This window comes from Urtica dioica, chromosome 8 (genome assembly GCF_054948205.1).
Source record: "Urtica dioica subsp. dioica isolate 48M chromosome 8, U.dioica_male_clone48M_v1_H2, whole genome shotgun sequence".
NCBI classification, from domain to species: domain Eukaryota; kingdom Viridiplantae; phylum Streptophyta; class Magnoliopsida; order Rosales; family Urticaceae; genus Urtica; species Urtica dioica.
Genome location: NC_142763.1, coordinates 31,520,631 through 31,539,900, shown reverse-complemented (window position 1 = coordinate 31,539,900; position 19,270 = coordinate 31,520,631). Strand labels below are relative to the sequence as shown.

Here is a 19,270-nt window from a genome sequence, read left to right as displayed (position 1 = left end):
TACAATTGGATGAAAAGAATCGACTACACTAATAAACGACAAAGTTTACCGTATCCGCCAATCATCTACGGCCTATGTCTTCAAGCTAGTGTAGGAGGCTCAATAATAGACACAATCAAGAAGATATTCTAAAGTTACTTAAACAATTAATATCTTACTCGTAATATACTTTATTAAAAATACGAAAGAAATTTCAATCAAGTTACTGTAGTGAGAGTGTAATCAATTATCTAATTATTACGAGCATCTCTATCCATATTATCAGAGCCACCTTGGGTTCTATGAACCTAGTAACTGAAGCTCCTACAAATCCAAACAAAAAAGATGAAATCTCTATTTTCCCTTATTCATTTGATTTGTCAATCTCGGTACAAGGTGAGCCAAGACTGCACTCTTCTTGTTACTAGAATTATATTTTTCTCGATGTTTATGAGCGTCCATTGATATAGTCAGTACATGAGTTCAATCCTCCAAGTTCAACTCGTATAGAGAAAGGTCAATTATTTTGTTATACCTTTCTTGATACATATGAGTCCTACGCATTGTTGCTTCCCCGACGAAACATTCTTTCCTATGTACTTAAGACAAAAGTGAACATATTCAATCGGTTATGGAATCAACACTTAGGTGAGTGGACACTGACCTTCTTTCAGGAAGGCTGGATTCCGTATCTGTGAATCACTTTCCGCTCAGATCATATCCCAAATTCCCAAGAACATTGACATTCTTTTAGGCATCTATCTGTAGCCATTAACGAATGCGTTAAAGAATCTGGTAATACGACCTATAAATATGTGACCACTTCAGGACTTAGATTAAGTCTCACTATGATCATCATAACGGCCCCGGTTAGTGTGTTGTAACGATGCTTAAATGACACATCAATAACCAAAGTCTGTCTGGATCGTACACATACCAAATATGCAGAGTGCTCCCCCAAGTGATCAGCCTTTCACTTGTGTTCCACATATGTGATTTAGATCCAGCCATCCAGTCATGGATTAATCACTGACCATATTTTAGCTTACCGCCCGAACTTAAATGCCCAACATGTAATTCAGTTTAATACAGAGGGTATATATGATAGTTATTATTGATTGTACTTAGAAAACGACCCACTAATCAATAATGATAATAAAGTAAATTCTCTATTATATTGAATAACCATTCATGTTTATTTTATTATCTTCAGTGGACAATATTTCTAACATAAATAAAACGGCCGGTTTAAAATTGTCTGAAACGGTTCAAACTGGACCAAAACGTTTTAACCCGTTTAATCCGGTCCGTTTTTTTTCTTATTTGGTCCAGTTTGATATTTTGACAGGTTTTAGACCGGACCGGCCGTGCACGCCCTTACTTACGAGTACAAGCTCATAGACCAAACAAACCCATGGTTTTTGTGGTCGAAAATATAGATTTTTCCCAGATTATGCTCCAAACAACTTCTCAAAAAATAGGTCTTTAAATAAAGCCATAAAGAAATCGTATTGTATATAAAATTTTAAACATACAAAAAAAAAATGAAACTCTAAATAATAAAAAAAGAATTGTAATATCAAAGAAAATGAGCCAAATAAAATGATACGGTAAGAAAAATCGTAGGTTGTCGGTATTTTTGGGATTAAAAAAACTGATCAAAAACATTTAGACTACATTTTGATTAAAAATTATATGACACGACGGAGTAAAAGTGGTGACATTTGTTAATAGGGGATAAAAATAAAAGAAAAATCTCACGGATTAGGCCACTTGGAACATTGAATTTGCAATCTAGTCAACGTTTCAAACATGTTTTAAATCTAGTCACATTTATTCTAAAAAAAAATCTAGTCATATTTTGACCTAATTAATCATATAACATTTTACATGATTGTCTCTAGCATTTTCATACGGTAATTTTGGTAAATGGCTAATTTACAAAATAAACGAAATATTAGCTAGTTTCTTAAAATCAAGTTTGAAATTGGCTAGACAGCTATGACGTCTAAAATAAAATAAGGTTTAAAAACATAACAATAATTGGAAAGGGCAAAAATTTTGTGAAAAATAAATTAAGAAATAACATAAGAAGAAGCTTCAACGATATCTAATGCTGCAAGATACTTCGTTTTGTTTTCTTGCACCCGCTCAAACTTTTGAGAACGTTGGCTCTTAAAGAATATTAGGCCGCACTTACTTTTCTCTCTCCTGGTACACGGTTGCTTTGACTCATTGCTTGCTTCAATGCCGTATCGAAAATCTATAAAATTTCCAAAGTTACATGTCCAATGAGATCGATTTTTGACGCTAAGATTATTTTTCAAATATTTGACGAGCTCACAATATAATGCTTGGATTAATGTCAATGTATTATTGTTTCTCTCATCCCAAATTTAGTACCCCTTCCTTGATTTGATCGAATAAAGACCGAGTAAGAACTTTGTCGTCGTTGTTGTCCAATTTATTTGATTTGCAGCACAAAGAATTTTCTAGTATTTCTGTATTATTTCAATTCTTAGTTACGCTTTGACATCTTGAATCATATATAGTTGCGATCGTATACATAAGTATTAATTCTGTATAATTAGTTATAGTTCTACTCAACATCATCATTTCCTTGAAATACTGCCAATTGCTCTACGTTTTTGGACGCGCTATAAGGTTCGCTTACAATGAGTTAGATTCTTGAGATAAAATAACATTCGCACCTATGAAAAGCTCATCATCGAACAAAATTCGTTACCAAAGTTGGGAATAGCATTTGGGCCTGCATGGAGAAAAAAAAAAACGAGAGAGCAAGCGTTTATGGAGATTATAAAGAACATGTGATTCAAGATATATTAGATAAAGAATTCGAGTAATGTTAAGAAAATAATATATTTGAGTGGGAATGGTTTGGTATTCAATGAAAAAGCAACTAAAGAGCTAAAAAAAATTCAGGGAATTAAAAGAAAACTACTTAAAAGGTAAAATGTGTAAAGCTAATTGAGACGGCTTAACCATTAGGGATCCCTGATAATAATTAAAAAAAAAAAAAACCATTAGGTATTGTTGTCGCCGTTTTTCGGACAACGATTTAGGAGTCGAAGACGGTTAGACCTAAGGCCGGACCAAGTGGTCTCGCCTCGACTCGAGCGTGTCGGACTCGATAATCCGAGTCGTCCCTTAGCTGTGAATGTCCCTTGAGTTCGTCCAAACACCTCCAAATGAGGAATCTGGAGGGTGAATGGGGGTGCGACCGCGCCAAAGGTTGGCTGCCTACGTACCCTTTAGTCGGGATCAGGTCATGACGTAGTTCAGGGCGAGTGTCGTGGCTGGATCGCGAGCGCCGGGTCGGCTGGATCTGCAGCGTCGATTGGGATGAAAGCTTCGGCGGGCACCAGAGTCGGCTTACGCGCGCCGGGGCCGAACAGATCTGTAGCGCCGGCGGGAGTTGAGGCTTCGGCGGGCGTCGAGGCTGGATCGCGAGCGCCGGGTCGGCCGGATCTGCGGCGTCGGTTGAGATGAAAGCTTCGGCGAGCACCAGAGTCGGCTTGCGCGCGCTGGGGCCGAGCGGGTCTGCAGCGTCGGCGGGAGTTGAGGCTTCGGCGGGCTTCGAGGCTGGATCGCGAGCGCTGGGTTGCCTGCGTTCGTGGCTTCGGAATCTCTGAGAATGAGAAATCGAGGAGAATTCATTTCAGGCCAAGGATGGCATCAAGATGGCATCAAGAGAAGCAGAGAGAAGTCTCAAGTTTCTCCTCAGAAGGAATCGGCCTATCTTTCCCCTCAATGAGAGGGGGTATTTATAGTAGTTGGAGGTTGCGTGTTGAGGGATTTGGTAGGGCCCAGCCGAGATGGCTTCAAGAATGATAAAGAAAATGCTCTTGGTGGGGAAAGATTAGTGTTGGGATGATATTATGGTTTATTGGCGGGTCCCAGAAAACAAATAAGCTGAGCTCATTGATGTGGAAAGATTGGTGTTGGGATGATATTATGGTTTATTGGCGGATCCCAGAAGCAAATAAGCTGAGCCCATTGGTGTGTGACCGTGCCTTTTGGTACGTGGGGGCTACTATACCCCTTTTGAGTTGTGGGAAATCATGGGCTGGTACTTTTCCTTTTTGGCCCTCGGCATGGCAGAGATTTTTCCTTTTCGGCCCTTGGCAGGGCTGGGATTGCCTTCACAATCTTTGGGTTGGACTTCCTCTTGGAGGTCGAGCCTGCCTGGAGGTCGAGCTCGCCGGGAGGTCGAGTTCGTCTGGGGGCCGAGGTCGAGCTCGTGAGGCCGAGGTCGGGCTCGTGGGACCGAGGTCGAGCTCGTGGGGCCGAGGTCGGGCTCGTGAGGCCGAGGTCGAGCTCGTGAGGCCGAGGTCGAGCTCGTGAGGCCGAAGAGATGCTTTGTCCTCGTTTGAGTTGGGCCTAAAATGTTTTTTTTTTTATATATGGGAAAAATCTCTCATAACAGGTATCCCAAACAATTATTTATTTATTTTAGAAGCAACAACTCTCGACTGTTTGAATTAAATACTTCTACCACAAGTAACTACCATTATCACAAAATATGAATTGGAAGGGATTTGTTTGCCGACTACATTTAGATTTTGTCATGCAGGTAACAAATGCAAAATTACTAAAACAGAGGCGATGTGTAGTACAGAGTACAGATTTTCGATCACATCAACATCGCAAAAAAAAAAAAAAAAAAAAAAAAAAAAAAAAAAGCAAAAGCCATAAACCAACTGGATTCATTTCTCCCTGTGATACATAAAATAGTGAGACGAAACAAAGTGCCATAGAGAAACATACAATGACTTTAGTGAAAAGATGACAAATTCAAAGCCAGGTGAAATTAGCTTAAATATGGGTAGTCCATATAAACAAGTCCAACGCAAGCGTATAACAGTCAGACGATTTCCGGGGACATACATGGGAATATCGATATAATGATACCCATCAAGCTATCCTCCGCGCATGTGAGCACCGAGTTCCCCGAACTGGTCATCTGCTTCGACAGTATCATCAGAGAGGCGAACGGCGTCCAGCTTTTGCTTCAGGATCTCTATGGCATTCAGTACCAATTGAGAAGCCTTGATCGCCCCGGTTGACTCCACCGTGAAAATGAAGCTATCTTCTTTGGCAGTGATTTCGACAAGCCCAGACTTGCCCATAGATTCGGCTTTCTTTATCACTTCGTCATCGTACGTGTATGCCTCGGCGTCGCAGACATAAACCTGCAATTTTGATTACGAGATAAGAGCTAAGATTTGACTATTAGCGAGTCAGACAAGGTTAGCACTCAGCCACTAACCTTCAACTCTAGAGCACACCAAGCCTTTACTAATCACACTAAATAGTGGCTTTAAGAATCTAAACAATATGTTCTCTTTTCAATCAAAGGAGAAAGTGACAGTATTCTCAAAGCAGGTATTATTGTGTGTAAACAAAGTAATAACTGTAAAATCGCAATCATCACTGGAAGAGAGTATACAGCAAGAGAAATGACCACGAGTAAGAGACAATTGTAGCTATAAAAAAAAATAAAAATTGGGCACTCTGTATATTCACAATAATCTAAATAAAAATTGGGCACTCTAAGTATATTCACAATCATCTGCACTATAGACGTGAATCTACTAGAGGGTTTATCAGAGTGTAGAAAGGAAATACCGAGTAGTTTCACTATTGTCCAAAATTCAAACATGGAATCACATCTTCTATACCTATAAGCATTCTCACAACTCAATAATCTTGACTACCGCACGAGAAATAATAATTCGTTAGCATTGAGAGGTCTACAGACAGATTTGATCCTTTCATGTTCCAATAAATAGCAAGAGTTTGATTTTCAGCTTCTTAACTCTCAATAATTCAAAACCCATACACCGTTTGGCACTTGCAATAAACTCTATAACACATGAACATCATAAAATGCCTCTAGGCCGATCCCTACAACCACCCACTAACAATTGGTTTTTTAGAATCATCATATAATCAACACCGATAACATCATAACCAAGCAAATACAAAAGGCCGCGGAAAGAGGAAAGAACCTGGTGGGTATTGGGATCAATGTCAAACACTTTGGTGGGGCTGCTATCAACCCAACTCTTCTTCTCTTCAAAAGTCAATGTCTCCATTAGCTCATCGTTGATTCTAATGTCCGGCTCGTACATGAAAGTCACTGTGGCCGCCGGAGACCACTTAGCGTGGTCCTTTCCAATTCCCTTCCTGGCTATGGCCCTCAGCTTCAGCTCTTGTCCTCGTCGCAGCTTCACAATGATAATACCCCTGAAATACCCCAATCAAGAATTGTTAAGATTTCGGTGACCTGAACAGGTTTTGTCACTTTCCCCATCCTTTTGCACTTTTCAAATTTGTACCCATCTTTTGATGTAGTAAAAATTCCTCTCCTCCACCCGTGATTTCTTTCCCCATCTTCAGTTCATTTTCCGAGTCAATCTGAGTGTTCTTGATTTCATATTCTATTTGCTTCGCTGTAGTCGATTTAATTTTCAACCTTTCGAAAAGGGGAAAAAAAACCTAAAGTTTGATTTCCGATGGTTCAAAAGTGTCTCTAAAGGTACACACACCTAGCAAAATTCTCAGTGTTTCAGTCAAGGACTAGACCCTAAACAAAAAAACCTAAAACTTTCACACATTTCCAATGAACAGAAATCGGAAAGAAAGAGAGGACGAAAAACCTGTGGTCGCCGGAGGGATCTTCGGCGGAGGAGGAGGAGAACTCGACGGGGTTGACGGTGTGGTCGAGGGTGACGAGGTCGGAGCTGGTGACGTCGAGAGTCTGGTCGGAGAAGCACTTGGAGGAGAGGTTGAACTCGACGGAGCAGAACTCGCACTGGCCGTCGCCGTCGCAGGCGTCGCAGTCGCGGGAGAAGCGCATGGACATGGCTCGGTCGCTGGTGAGAGGGATGAGGCCGAGGCGGTGGGCGAGGAACTCGTCGCCGAGGACGGAGGAGTTGACTTCGATCTCGACGAGGTCGATGGCCAGCGTCGGCACCTCCGCGATCATGACGCGGCGGAGGGCGTTGGCCATGCTCGCGTCCGTGTCCCGAAGCTCGAACTTCATGAAGTCGTCCTTCACCTCCCTTATCTTCACCTTAGGGAACCTCTGGTACGACTTCCCTTCCATCGTCTTCTTCTTTTCTTAGGGTTTCCTCTCTCCCGAATTTTTTTTTTTTTTGGACAGTCAGAGTAGTAAGAGAAAGAGAGACGGAGTGTGTGAGGTTTTTAAAAAAGAAAAACCCCAAATCACGAGGTTTTTGGTTCTTGACCAAGGCAATTTCAGTTTGGGGGGACAATTGTACCGGTTACATGTGGATGTGATACCCGTTTTAATAAGGTAAACGGGTTAGATCCATTAGAAAGTCAGGTCCGAGTAATCTTTCTAAGGATGTTTTACTATACACACACAAAAAAAATATTTAATTTGCAAAAGTCGACAGGAATACAAAAAAAAAAAGAAAAAAAAAAGAGGACAAATATTCAGTCACTCACTGAAAATTTAACTACGAAAAAATTACCAGAAGTGAGAAACTAAAGCTACAGCCTACAGCCTACGACATATAATGTGAAAAACAAAATGGATAAAAGTGTTCTGCCTCAGTCGAAGCACGAGTCCTCACTCAAGAGTATACACGATGGTGTAAAAATTTACGGTAACTTCGAATTAAGCGTACATATTCCTATTACCGAAAAGAAATTCAACGTAGGTGAACAAATGGGATTGATATGTAACAACTTCCTTCAATGCTAAACAGACGTTTTGAGTGGAAATACACATACTCAACGAGAGTTCTGACATGAACATGACTTTAGACAAAACTTCGATTAATCTTGGATTGATCGTATCTAGTCTATATATTATGTAATAGTGTCCTTATATTCAGTGGCTGATCAAGAACTTGGAAAAAGAGAGGGGGTGAGTCTTCCACCTGGGTCCGCCCCTGCTTATATTCAAATAGAGAAGTTATTCTCGTCTCCCATAATCAAGCTAACATCATGATAGAGTTTCTCAACTACAGTTTATTGCGATCACAGTGGCCTATTAGAAGCATGAGGTTTGTACTCGATGCTCACTTTGAATACAATGGTCAAATTCGATACTACGTATCAAGATCTCGTGTGTCATCTGTACGAACAATCATGCTCACTATCTTGAGAGTCATCTTTTAATTGGGAGAACTTGTAAGTTAGGGCTCGATACCTTTTCCTAGGATACATTCGAGACATCTTGACATTTATTGATCTCACCCTTACCTAAGTGAGCCTTAATGGGTTGGAGCTACGACATTGATAATTCTGGTTTAGGATGACTTTCATCACCGTTCCCATGTGGAGCCCCTTGTTGGGATGTCGAGATTTCTGTTTTTTGTTCGGGAGGGTTCTCCATTCCCCGCGAGTCATGGAGATCACCTCGATAACCGGCTCATGGAAGGATAAATACTTATCAGTTATGGGTAGATAGGGTTGATGGTGCGATGACCGCAAGTTCATGCCTAGGGTAACTCGATACTAATTGTAAAATGGGTATTTTATTTAATAACGTTCTTATAAAAAAATCATCATGTTGGCTTAAATCCTCTACCTCTTATTTCAAGGTGACATTCCTTCACTGACGCTCGAATAGGGCAAACAAACTCATAACAAGGATGCTTTTAAGGATTCTACGACAAGCTGATTCTTCACTACCTTTCAAGGCTTCAAACTTGTTACATCGATGACGTCTCAGAGGCGGATCATGCAGGGGATTAAAAGTGGAATATATACTTTTGGGTCTTGATAGTTGCAAATGTATGCCTTGTATGTGTTTCCTACCTTTTATGCTTGCACTTTCACTCAAGTAACACAGATTTTTTTTCGAAATAATTAAGTTAGCTAAAAAGACAGAGTTAGAGTCTTTCGTATAAAAAAGTTGCTGAAACTGCCAAATCATGAAAGAAAATATAGATTATTTGAATTTTTGCGTAATTTATGAGATATTTGGTATCATTATATGTGTTCAAAATTGCATTGATGGAATTATCATGTACTGTTTACGTAATATAGGCATAAAATCATTGAAATTATTTGAGTTATTGGGTATTATAAGCATCCAAGGAATTTAGTGATCATCAAATAACTTGGTCAGAGGCTTTGAAGTTGTAATTTTTAACGACACAACACCAAACACTTAGTGACATTCTTTAAAGGTTTTAGAACAGCTAAGCATAAAGAAAGAGAGTGCATCATTAAACATCTAACATACATAACACTTAGTATTGTGCTCGAATGTCAGTTCATACTCAACAAATATTGTAAAACACATAATATCATATGATACTACCACAACTTTGTTTAGCAACTACATTAAAAAAAATTGTAGTTTATAAAAATGACTACGGTTTTTGTTATGTCATCTATCGTACAATACTATTTTCACTTTGAATACAACTTCGGTTTTCTGACGTAGTTTTTTAAACAAAAAACCGTAGTGAAAACATGTTACTACAATTTATACATGTAGTGTTTACAATTCTCATCAATAAAATCTACATTGTTAGAAAGTAGTTTTTTTTTTTTTTTTTTATTCAAATAATATATGTATTATATAGATTACATATATTTATTGTAGTTGACTACTGTTGTAAATAATAGCAGTTTTATATTTCAAATTATATTTTAATAATTTAGACAATAGACTTTTTGTTGTAGTCTTACGGTAATATCTCAGCCAATTTTAATTCTTACAATTTAATATGCAAATAAAAAAATTAAATACAATCATAATATCTCTACAACAATGCGATAAACTGTTGATGAAAAACCGAGTTGGTATCAGGCACGAAAAATCGCTCTGACACAAGGGGTTGTTGATTATTCACCTTATCATAATAACAGTGCAGAAAAATAATTAATTATGCTATCTTAAGCTAATCAATTTAATGGTTATTAAAATAAGTATAGTTTTGTTTAATTAATTTAATTATGAGAGCATATATGTCAAGCAACCAATATAAAGAGGCGAGTTATTAGAAAACTTATGGGTTTCTCCTCAAGCTTTATGAATCGGGATCTCCTCGAGCTCCTCGTCTTCTTCTCGTCTCATCTGAGCCTCCCAGCGTCGTCTTCTACGATCAGCCTTCCGGGATGTCCCTAAAACTCTCGGGATCTCCTTTGTTTCGCCTTGATGACACCTTAGTTTTCTGAAACGTAATCTCCGGATGAACAAGAATACAGTGTGGGCACACTCTGAACCTCACTACGACTCTGATTTATGATTTCAGATCGTACCATGTTTATGAGAATGGAATCACGGAATTCCAAGGGAGAGAGAGAGAATTTCGTCCACACTAGGTGTGATGGGCGAACTTTTTGGCTCTGCAAAAGTGTATCTCTTGCTTCCACCTCTATTTATAGTGGTAGAAATGAGATATTTTAGGAAGATCCAAGAGATATTTAATTCTCCTTTATTCTTTCCTATTTTGTAGTTAAGCATGAGCCATTGAATCTTGATTACAAATCCTACTTTTGCTCTCATCCATCAGATCACAATCTAGAATATTTAGTTCCCTTATTTTTCTCATATATTTAAGGAATCTAGATATTTGAGAATAATAAGGACAATATCTTATTTCCTTATTTAATTAAGAGAATATCTCTACCATTATTATTCTCCTAGATATTAGGAAATTAATTATGAGAGAGAATAAATGACAATATCTTATTTACTTATTTAATGGAGAGATAATATCTTTACCAATATTATTCTCTTTTTTATTTAATTAGTTAACACATATCTAGCAACTAATTAAGTAGAGAATATTGGGTAACTAATACTCTAATGTAGGCGCTCAAGATACTATTGGGCCTAGGAATTTCGAATTTTACAGTGTCCAAGAGGCCCAACTTAAAATTCAATTAATTATTTACTTGATCCAACAATAAATAATTAATTCCACAATAAATATTTAATTCGTCAAATAAACAAATTTCCGAATTAATGCTGCTAAAAAATTTACAATTGTGAGATTGTAATAAAAATATTCATTATTACCAGAGAGTTCTTATCCGTCTTTATCAGAGCCGAATCGGGGACTATGGACCTAGTAATAGAAGCTTAACAAATCTAATGAAAAAGGCAAAAAAGTCCTTTCTCTTTTTCCATCGATTCGTCGAATCTTGGTCAAATACTCCACTATGTAAGTCAAGATTGAATCCTCATTTATACTATAATTATATTTACTCACTGTGACGAGTGTCAACTGATCTAGTCAGTTCGTGATCAAGATTCTTCAGGTTCAACCCGTATTAAGAAAGGTCAATTATTTCGTTATACTTTTCTTGATACATATATACCCTAAGTATCGTTGCTTCCCCAGCGAAAGATTCTTCCGAACGTACATATTTTGGAAGTGCCGGTAATCTATCGGTTTTGGAATCAATCCTTAGGTGAGTGAACATTGACATTCTTATAGGAAGGCTGGATTCTGTATCTGTCAACCACTTCCCGCACGAATCATGTTCCGAAACTCTCAAGAGATAAGTTGTGATTAGCGTGATAGTAGCTTTTTAGCAAATGAGTCAAAAAGCGCGGTAACATGATCCAGTGTCCATGATCACTTTAGGATTTAGATCAAATCTCACAATGAACATCATAGCGACCTCGGTTAATACGTCGTAATGGTACTTAAATGACACATCTACAACCAAAGCATGTCCGGGTCGTGCACTTATCATAAGTGCAGAATGCTAGCACGTCGTGATCGACATTCACTAGTGTTCCACATATATGACTTTAGATATAGCTATCCAGACGTGTATTAGTCATCGACCATGTTTTAGCTCACCACCAGAACTCAGGTTGCCCAACACGTGACTCAGATTAATACGGAGGCTACGGATGATAGTTGCTATTGATTTTGATATTCAGAGTTCAACCCACCAATCATATGATGCTAATAAAGTAAACCATTATTCTATTTGGTAATCATTTATGATTTATTCATTATCTCTCGTGGGCAAGAATTCCTAACATAAACAAATATACTAAGTCATGAATTACAAATTTATATTTCAACTAAAATCTACAAACCATGTATAATGTCATAAAAAAATCACCTAATATAGGGCGGCAGAAAAACCGGTAAAATAATAATTCTTAGTGCTACGGATGTTGTAGTTAGAGCATATCGAGACATGATAGAGTGTTCAGAGCATAAAAGAAAGTCAAAATAAAGTCGTAGAAACTTTGAAATAGATTTGTAAGGCTGCACGCCGCGCCCAAAGCACCGCGCGCCACACCGATTCGAAGCCGCTCGACAGAATAATTTGAGCGCAACGCGCAACCAGCACGCACATGGAGTACATCGCGCCGACAGGTTATGCGTCACGCCAGAAGACCTATGCACTACATAGAAAGCTTTTGACCCTATTTCAGCTTATTTTAGTTTGGGATTTTGAAGCGCTGACCACCATTAGCTCAAATTCAAAGGTTCTAAAAAAACACCCTATTAGACTCTAAATAAACAAAAATTAGGTTTTTATTTTCTGTTTGGCTTATTGGGAGATAAAGAGAAGCATAGAAGAAGAATCATTCCACCATCGTTTATCGCCGTCACCACCGACACAATTCAAATTTTCATCTTATTATCTTTATCTCTGGAACTCTCGTTTATTTTGCGTTTCTATTACTCTCATTGCAATGAACTAATTCTCAAAAGGGTCACATGAAGAACATCATCACGTGTACCCAACTTAGCTTCGAAGGAAGGCCCACTAGATGACCTAACAATGCAAGGGGCATGTTTATCCTCAAACAACATGTGACTGAAATTTAGCTTCCCAGGAACTGCATCAACAACATCATCATCAATTAGAATATCTCTCTTTTTGGACAAGAGAATGCCGGTGAGCAAAGAATGAGACCCAATAGGTAGCTTCACATCATAGGATTCGGCAAGCTTCACGACATGATCAAACTGAACTCACAAAGACAAACGAAGCGCAAGTATCTATATGATATAGAAGATGTGCTAGAGAAGAGTGACACATGATCCATGAGAAGATTGGGCCCATATAGCACTTCCAATCATATGGAAGACTAGATACTTAGCTCTCATAAATGCCGAAGGCAACAATCCCTTTCGTCAGCCAAACCTTTTTGTCGTCTCCAGACAGCTCATGCACAATAGCCTTCATGGAGGGCAATCTATTGGCATTGATGAACCCATCTCGCCTCAGATAGTCATTAATCTTAGCCAGATGGAAGTCAAAACATCAATTTTCTCACATGCACCTTCTTGAAGTCGGGAAACTCAGATTTGTTGAGATCGATAGACAGATTCACCATGAGCTCCTTCAACAACATGGGATAATAAGGACCAACCTCAATCACAATCTTGATTATTGCGCATCACTCAACAGCTCCATGATCTCAGCACACTTCTGAGTATTCTCTGACAGCTTCTTCTCAGGAAGTATCTTACGATGAAAAACATACATCCATTTGGTCACATTCTCCTCAAAGTGGAAGGAGACATTGTCAATGGGAACTTAGGGCACATTCTTAGGAAGTTTCTTCCCACTAATGGAGAGCTTTCCAACTTTGGAGTGCTTGGCAGCTCGCTCATCTTCTTTTTCTTCCTCAATATTTCCCAGAATGTCATCAACATCTTGCTCGACATCTTCAATAGGAGACTCAACAGCATGAGTCTTCTTCACTACTTATTTTCTTCTTCTTCTTCTTCTTCTTCTTCTTCTTCTTCTTCTTCTTCTTCTTCTTCTTCTTCTTCTTCTACTTTCTTCTTATTCAACAACATGAGTTTTTTTTTTTCATAAGAAAATTAAAAGATACTATTGAGTATTCCTATATGATAGACACGTTTTATACCTGTTAAACGCCTACTCTAGGCCTCGAATCTCACGCATTATTGAGTGATTTTTATTGTGTTTGATGTGTTTTTAAGTGACTTACATGTTTGAGAAAGAATGTTAGTGTTAAGGATGTAATCAGAGCAATTCAAAACGATTCAGATACTTTTGGACACCTTAGAGCGAAACAAGAAATATGGCGTCCACTTCTACATGATTTGATTTTGGATTAATTCTTTCCAAAATTAAATAGAGCTTTTTCTTAGCTTTCCAATGTATATTTATTTGCGAAAGTCGAATATCGGAGCAATAAGTTATGGACATTTCAAACATTACTGCGCCGCACAACAGCTCCAGAGAGCCTTATGCGCCACTTGTGGCCGTTGTGCGGTGCACACTTTACCCAGAAGGTTTCGTGCGCCGCACAAAGTCCAAAAATAGCACTTTTAGAGTATTTTTCCTTCAAAATGTAATCTTGGCCTTTAATCTCATCCAAGGACCCACAAAGCTCAAAAAACACTTTGTAAACCTACATATAAAAGTTAGAGCCACTAAAAAAACAAAATTTTTGTTATTTTAGTCTTTTAGTTTGTTGTTTGGCTTGTTGAGAGAAGTAAAAATGGAGAAGATCAGACCCATTCCACCACAGTTCATTATGTTTGTTTATTTTAGTTTGATTTTGGTGTTTGTTTATTTATTTTGTTCGTCTGTTATTCTCGACGTTATGAACTAAATCCGAAGAGCGTGATGGCTTAGTTTGCTTGAATATGTGCTTGTGGATGTTAATTTGATTAAAGTAGTTTTTGTGTTCATCATCGTTTGCTTATTTAATTTCGTGCTTAATGCTTGTGTGAGATTCACGACCTTATACGAGTTTTCTTGGATTGTTTAGTTGCTCGAGAGAAAAGTAAATAATTGTGCTATATAGTCGTATTTACACTCCCAAACATAATTCTTGACATATTTTTAAGATTTGAGATCGAGAGATAATTTTTTGAATATTGACATATGTTGTTACATAGTCGAGAGAGATTTAGTAATTCAAAGACGTGAGCGTGATTAGCAAGGATAAAACAGAATAATCGTGCGTATTTCTAAGAACCCCGACCATAAGAGAGTTTGTGAAGCCATAGCCCTTGACTTCATGTCATCCATTCATTCATGTTTGGTATAAGTTTTTAGTATATTTGCTTGTTTCTAGTTAATCATCAATTTGTTATTCTTGAGTGTAATTCGTTGCTAGCTTGTTTATTTTTTCAGTTAACCTAATCTTCGTGGGATCGACTTGTAATTACGATTTACGAATTGAGCGATTGCGTGCACTTACGTTACAAAAATTTCGTAATACTATGATAATTAATAATTACGAATTTTTACAAAATTTAAAACAAAAAATTTTAAAGTGACCTATAAATAAGGAAAGTTAAGGGGAAAAAAACACTGCTAAAATAATATTGCCAATCAAACAAGAAAAAAATTAGTAAGAAGATTAATATTAAAAATTTGAAGTAAAGAAACAGATATAATAGTAAAATGATCTAATAAAAGTGCCTAAAATAATGGAAGTGGCTAATTAGTTAAACAATAATTAGTCGATCTACGCCACATCAAACGTTGCAATTGTAATCTAGCCAACGTTTCGTTTAATTTTCGAATCTAGCCAAATTTGATGACGTGTCATATTTATGTAAGATGGTATTTACTATATTAGCCTTGGTTTGGTTTCAAAAATACTAGCCCAAGTTTTGAAACTTGGTTTTGTAGCCGAATTTGTTATATTCGGTTTATATTTCGAATTTTAAAAAAAATTATATACTTGGCAAAGTTGGTTATTGAGCGTCCCGTGTAAGCAAATACAGTGTAAATGTTCGTAAATTTTTGTTAATCTCCGTTGCTTTGTTAATTTCTGTTAATTATGGTAAATTTACATATATGCAGGTAGAGCCGATTTCCTTCCTTTCCCTTTAAAACGCATTTAATACGGTATTTTTGTTTTCCAAATTTATTTTCTAATTTTGAACGAGATTTTATCATAATTACGTGTATTCATTATCTTGTTTGACTTATTCAATCAAATAAATATTTCTTTTCCCTTTTAATTACATCACCGAATCTCATATTATGAATTCAAAAAGCTGAAATTAAATTGCTGAAATTATAGCCGTGTAAGCAAATACAGTGTAAATGTTTGTAAATTTTTGTTAATCTCCGCTGATTTGTTAATTTCTGTTAATTATGGTAAATAATTTGTGCATTTATTGCATTAAATTTTCTCTTTTAATTACATCACCGAATCTCCTATTAAATTAGCTAAATATCCAATTAAATTGCGAAAAAATCTGAAATTAATTGGCTGTATACAATTCAAACCGGTCAAACGTGGGCTAGTGTTTTGATCAAGTAAGTATAAGAAAAATGGTAAATTAGGTATTTTATATCCGTAAATTTCAGTAAATGGCTAGATTGCAAAATTTACCAAACGTTGGCTAGATTTTAAAAACCATGTTTCAAAATGGTTACGTTGCTAGTTTACCCTTAGTTAAATATAATGAAAGTTTAGCTATTTCCTAATTGAGTTAGTTTCAAGTGGTTTAGTCGGAATCTCTCTCTCTCTCTATTTTTTCTTTTTATAGAAACAAATTATCACAGTTTGTAACTATTTTTTTTTTTAAATTGGGTGTTGGAATTTATTCAATATATGAGAAAAATCTGTATATATATAACACATAATGAAAATTTTCATGTATGAAAGCTTTGACCTTTGAGACCAAGTTATCAGTCGTTACGCCTAAGAAGCCTACTTCGGGTTGTCGTAGTAGGCAATCAATACTACAAAATGCAAACAACCGTAAAATAAAATCATAGGAATCAGAAATACGTTAGTATATATAAAAAAAATTCGTAGCCCTATCGTTTTCATAATAATATCCAATATGATTCTGTCAAACGTATCTCCAATTACAACATGTCTAACTCTTGGAAATATTTAGTCAATAAAAGAACATAAATAAAAAAACTCCCTCCCGATTTTTAGGAAGACATCACAAAGCAAACGAAATCTCATCACTTCTTACAAACAACTCCGAGCCCACCCGAACCACTCGAGCAGCTCAACTCGGGAAGCTCTGACGAACCCACATCACCTCCGACGAATCCCAGACCGGCGAACCTCGCAACAGGGCAGTCCGAAGCAAACAACCCGGAAGTCTTGAATTCTCTATCGCCGCCGAGGACCGGCATTTTATCAGCGACATTCACACGGCTCTGGTAGTCCGGCCTGTACGTGTGCCCCAAAACTCCACTCACCTTGTCCGACAGAGAGAAGAACTCGAACCGGAGGTCGAGATGAGCAAAGCAATCATCGTTGGTCACACCGTAGTTGTGGATCCTAGAATCCTCTAGCGTTATGGGGACCACCGTGGCGGCGATCCTGAAGAGCCCAGCGGCCTCGACGACGACTGCGTTGGCGGTCCTGGCGACAGTGATGACTCCGAAGCCGTCAGCGATTGGCTGGCCGTCGAAAGCAGCATCGAGGCGGTCGACGGAGTCGTCCCAGATGGCTGTTTTTTTGGCGGCGAGGAAGAGGCGGTGTCGGCCAAAGAGGATAACGATGGACTGGACCCAGGTGAAGTCTCGGGTCATGGTTGAGGTTCGTTTTCCGATGAAGTGGGCGTTGATGTGGAGGTTTGGGTCGGACAAGAGGCAGAAATTCTGGTCTTTCTTGCCGTGGAAGTAAAAGGTTATCCCGTCGCCGCCGATGAAGCGAGGGTCTTGGCACACCGCTCCTGGCTGGTCGCACTCTGATGAGTTGCCACGTGGCATATTGAGTTACCAAAGAAGCACATGCATGCATATATATATATATATATATATATATATATATATATATATATAGAGAGAGAGAGAGAGAGAGAGAGAGAGAGAGAGAGAGATAGATGTTACTTACTACAGACGGGCTTGCAAGCTACGCAGTCTACCTCGCAGGCGGTGGGGCAAGAGGCAGGGCAGACGTGTTGAGTGCCGTAACACTGAGGGAAATCCTTCTTCCGACACCTCGCTCTCATCTTCCCCGCCGCGTCTGAACTGTCCTCCGGCGGCGGCGTGACCATTGAAGGCGGTGGCGATGATGGAGTCGGCGTAGTCGTAGTAGGAGGTGGCACTGGCGCAGAGGGTGTGGGACTAACGGTAGGAGGCGGTGGCGATGGTGTCGCCGGAGGCGGTGATGATGGTGTGGGAGTCATGGTGGGAGGCGGCGGAGATGGTGTCACCGGAGGTGGTGATAATGGTGTGGGAGTCATGGTGGGAGGCGGCGGAGATGGTGTCACCGGAGGTGGTGATAATGGTGTGGGAGTCATGGTGGGAGGCGGCGGAGATGGTGTCACTGGAGGTGGTGATGATGGTGTGGGAGTCATGGTGGGAGGCGGCGGAGATGGTGTCACCGGAGGTGGTGATGATGGTGTGGGAGTCATGGTGGGAGGCGGCGGAGATGGTGTCACCGGAGGTGGTGATGATGGTGTGGGAGTCATGGTGGGAGGCGGCGGAGATGGTGTCACCGGAGGCGGTGATGATGGTGTGGGAGTCATGGTGGGAGGCAGCGGAGATGGTGTCACCGGAGGCGGTGATGATGGTGTGGGAGTAGAGGTTGGAGGGGGTGGAGATGGTGTCACCGGCGGGTATGGTGTTTCTGGAGTGGGAGTAGTGGTCGGAGGCGGCGGCGATGGTGTCACTGGCGGTGGTGACGGTGTGGGAGTAACGTTAGGAGGTGGCGGGGATGGTGTGGGAGTAGTGGTGGGAGGGGGCGGAGATGGTGTCACGGGAGGGTATGGTGTTTCTGGCGTGGGAGTAACGGTAGGAGGTGGTGATGGTGTATCGGGCGAGGGAGATGAGCCGGAGCAGATGGGCTTGCAGGAGGCGCACTCAACGGTGCACTCGTCCGGGCAAAACTTAGGGCACACGTGCACCAAGTTGTAGCAGTGCTTGTACTTCTTTATCTTACACGTCGCGTGGCTAGGGTTTTTCTCTATTCCCGGCGGTGTCTTTGCCTCCGCCGCTGCGATGATCACCAGGATGACCGTCGCCGTCATGCGTAAGCTTATCAGTTGAGCCATTTTGGAAGGAGAGAGATAGGTGAATAGAGAGAAGAGAAGAGATTTTCAAGAGTGAGTTTTTTGTTGATGATATCTCACCGTATTTATAATTTTTCGAAAGAGTGCATGGAAAGAGGCATATGAGAGAGCTCTGTGTGTGTCCTACTATTTCGGATCACGTACAGTTTTGTGAAGCAATGTTTTTTGGCTGCTTCATAAACAAGAAACTCTTTATACTCACATGCTCTATTGTGCATGACAATCCACATTGACCGGAAATGAGAATCATTTTTCTTAGTTTAATCTATCATTTGGTTTACTTTTGTTAACCTTGATATACAAGAAAGAAAAAG

At 39.3% G+C, this 19,270-nt stretch overlaps 2 protein-coding genes across 2 annotated transcripts; both read right to left on the bottom strand.

Annotated features, from left to right (window-relative positions):
- Nucleotides 1-4,692: 4,692 nt before the first annotated feature.
- LOC149389209 (DNA-directed RNA polymerases II, IV and V subunit 3-like) lies at nucleotides 4,693-7,231 on the bottom strand. The gene is made up of 3 exons (XM_089624282.1): nucleotides 6,663-7,231; nucleotides 6,012-6,249; nucleotides 4,693-5,192 (listed from the first exon to the last, which is right to left on the bottom strand). Exons 1-3 carry the CDS (start codon nucleotides 7,109-7,111, stop codon nucleotides 4,920-4,922), a joined length of 960 nt encoding a protein of 319 aa, XP_089480408.1. The 5' UTR covers nucleotides 7,112-7,231; the 3' UTR covers nucleotides 4,693-4,919.
- Nucleotides 7,232-16,805: 9,574 nt separating this feature from the next.
- LOC149389208 (late embryogenesis abundant protein-related / LEA protein-like protein) lies at nucleotides 16,806-18,938 on the bottom strand. The gene is made up of 3 exons (XM_089624406.1): nucleotides 18,196-18,938; nucleotides 17,777-17,913; nucleotides 16,806-17,630 (listed from the first exon to the last, which is right to left on the bottom strand). The coding sequence occupies exons 1-3, from the start codon at nucleotides 18,936-18,938 to the stop codon at nucleotides 16,894-16,896; spliced, it is 1,617 nt and encodes a 538-aa protein (XP_089480532.1). The 3' UTR covers nucleotides 16,806-16,893.
- Between the last annotated feature and the right edge of the window lie 332 nt (nucleotides 18,939-19,270).

What these genes read in the sequence shown, in the direction of transcription:
- LOC149389209 (XM_089624282.1), bottom strand. Translation starts at nt 7,111, where the DNA reads ATGGAAGGGAAGTCGTACCAGAGGTTCCCTAAGGTGAAGATAAGGGAG. An exon ending in GATCCCTCCGGCGACCACAG is followed by an intron (nt 6,250 to 6,662) that starts GTTTTTCGTCCT and finishes GGGGTATTTCAG; the next exon opens with GGGTATTATCATTGTGAAGC. An exon ending in TTGATCCCAATACCCACCAG is followed by an intron (nt 5,193 to 6,011) that starts GTTCTTTCCTCT and finishes TCAAAATTGCAG; the next exon opens with GTTTATGTCTGCGACGCCGA.
- LOC149389208 (XM_089624406.1), bottom strand. Translation starts at nt 18,938, where the DNA reads ATGGCTCAACTGATAAGCTTACGCATGACGGCGACGGTCATCCTGGTG. An exon ending in CCAGTGACACCATCTCCGCC is followed by an intron (nt 17,914 to 18,195) that starts GCCTCCCACCAT and finishes GCCGGAGGACAG; the next exon opens with TTCAGACGCGGCGGGGAAGA. An exon ending in AGCTTGCAAGCCCGTCTGTA is followed by an intron (nt 17,631 to 17,776) that starts GTAAGTAACATC and finishes GCAACTCATCAG; the next exon opens with AGTGCGACCAGCCAGGAGCG.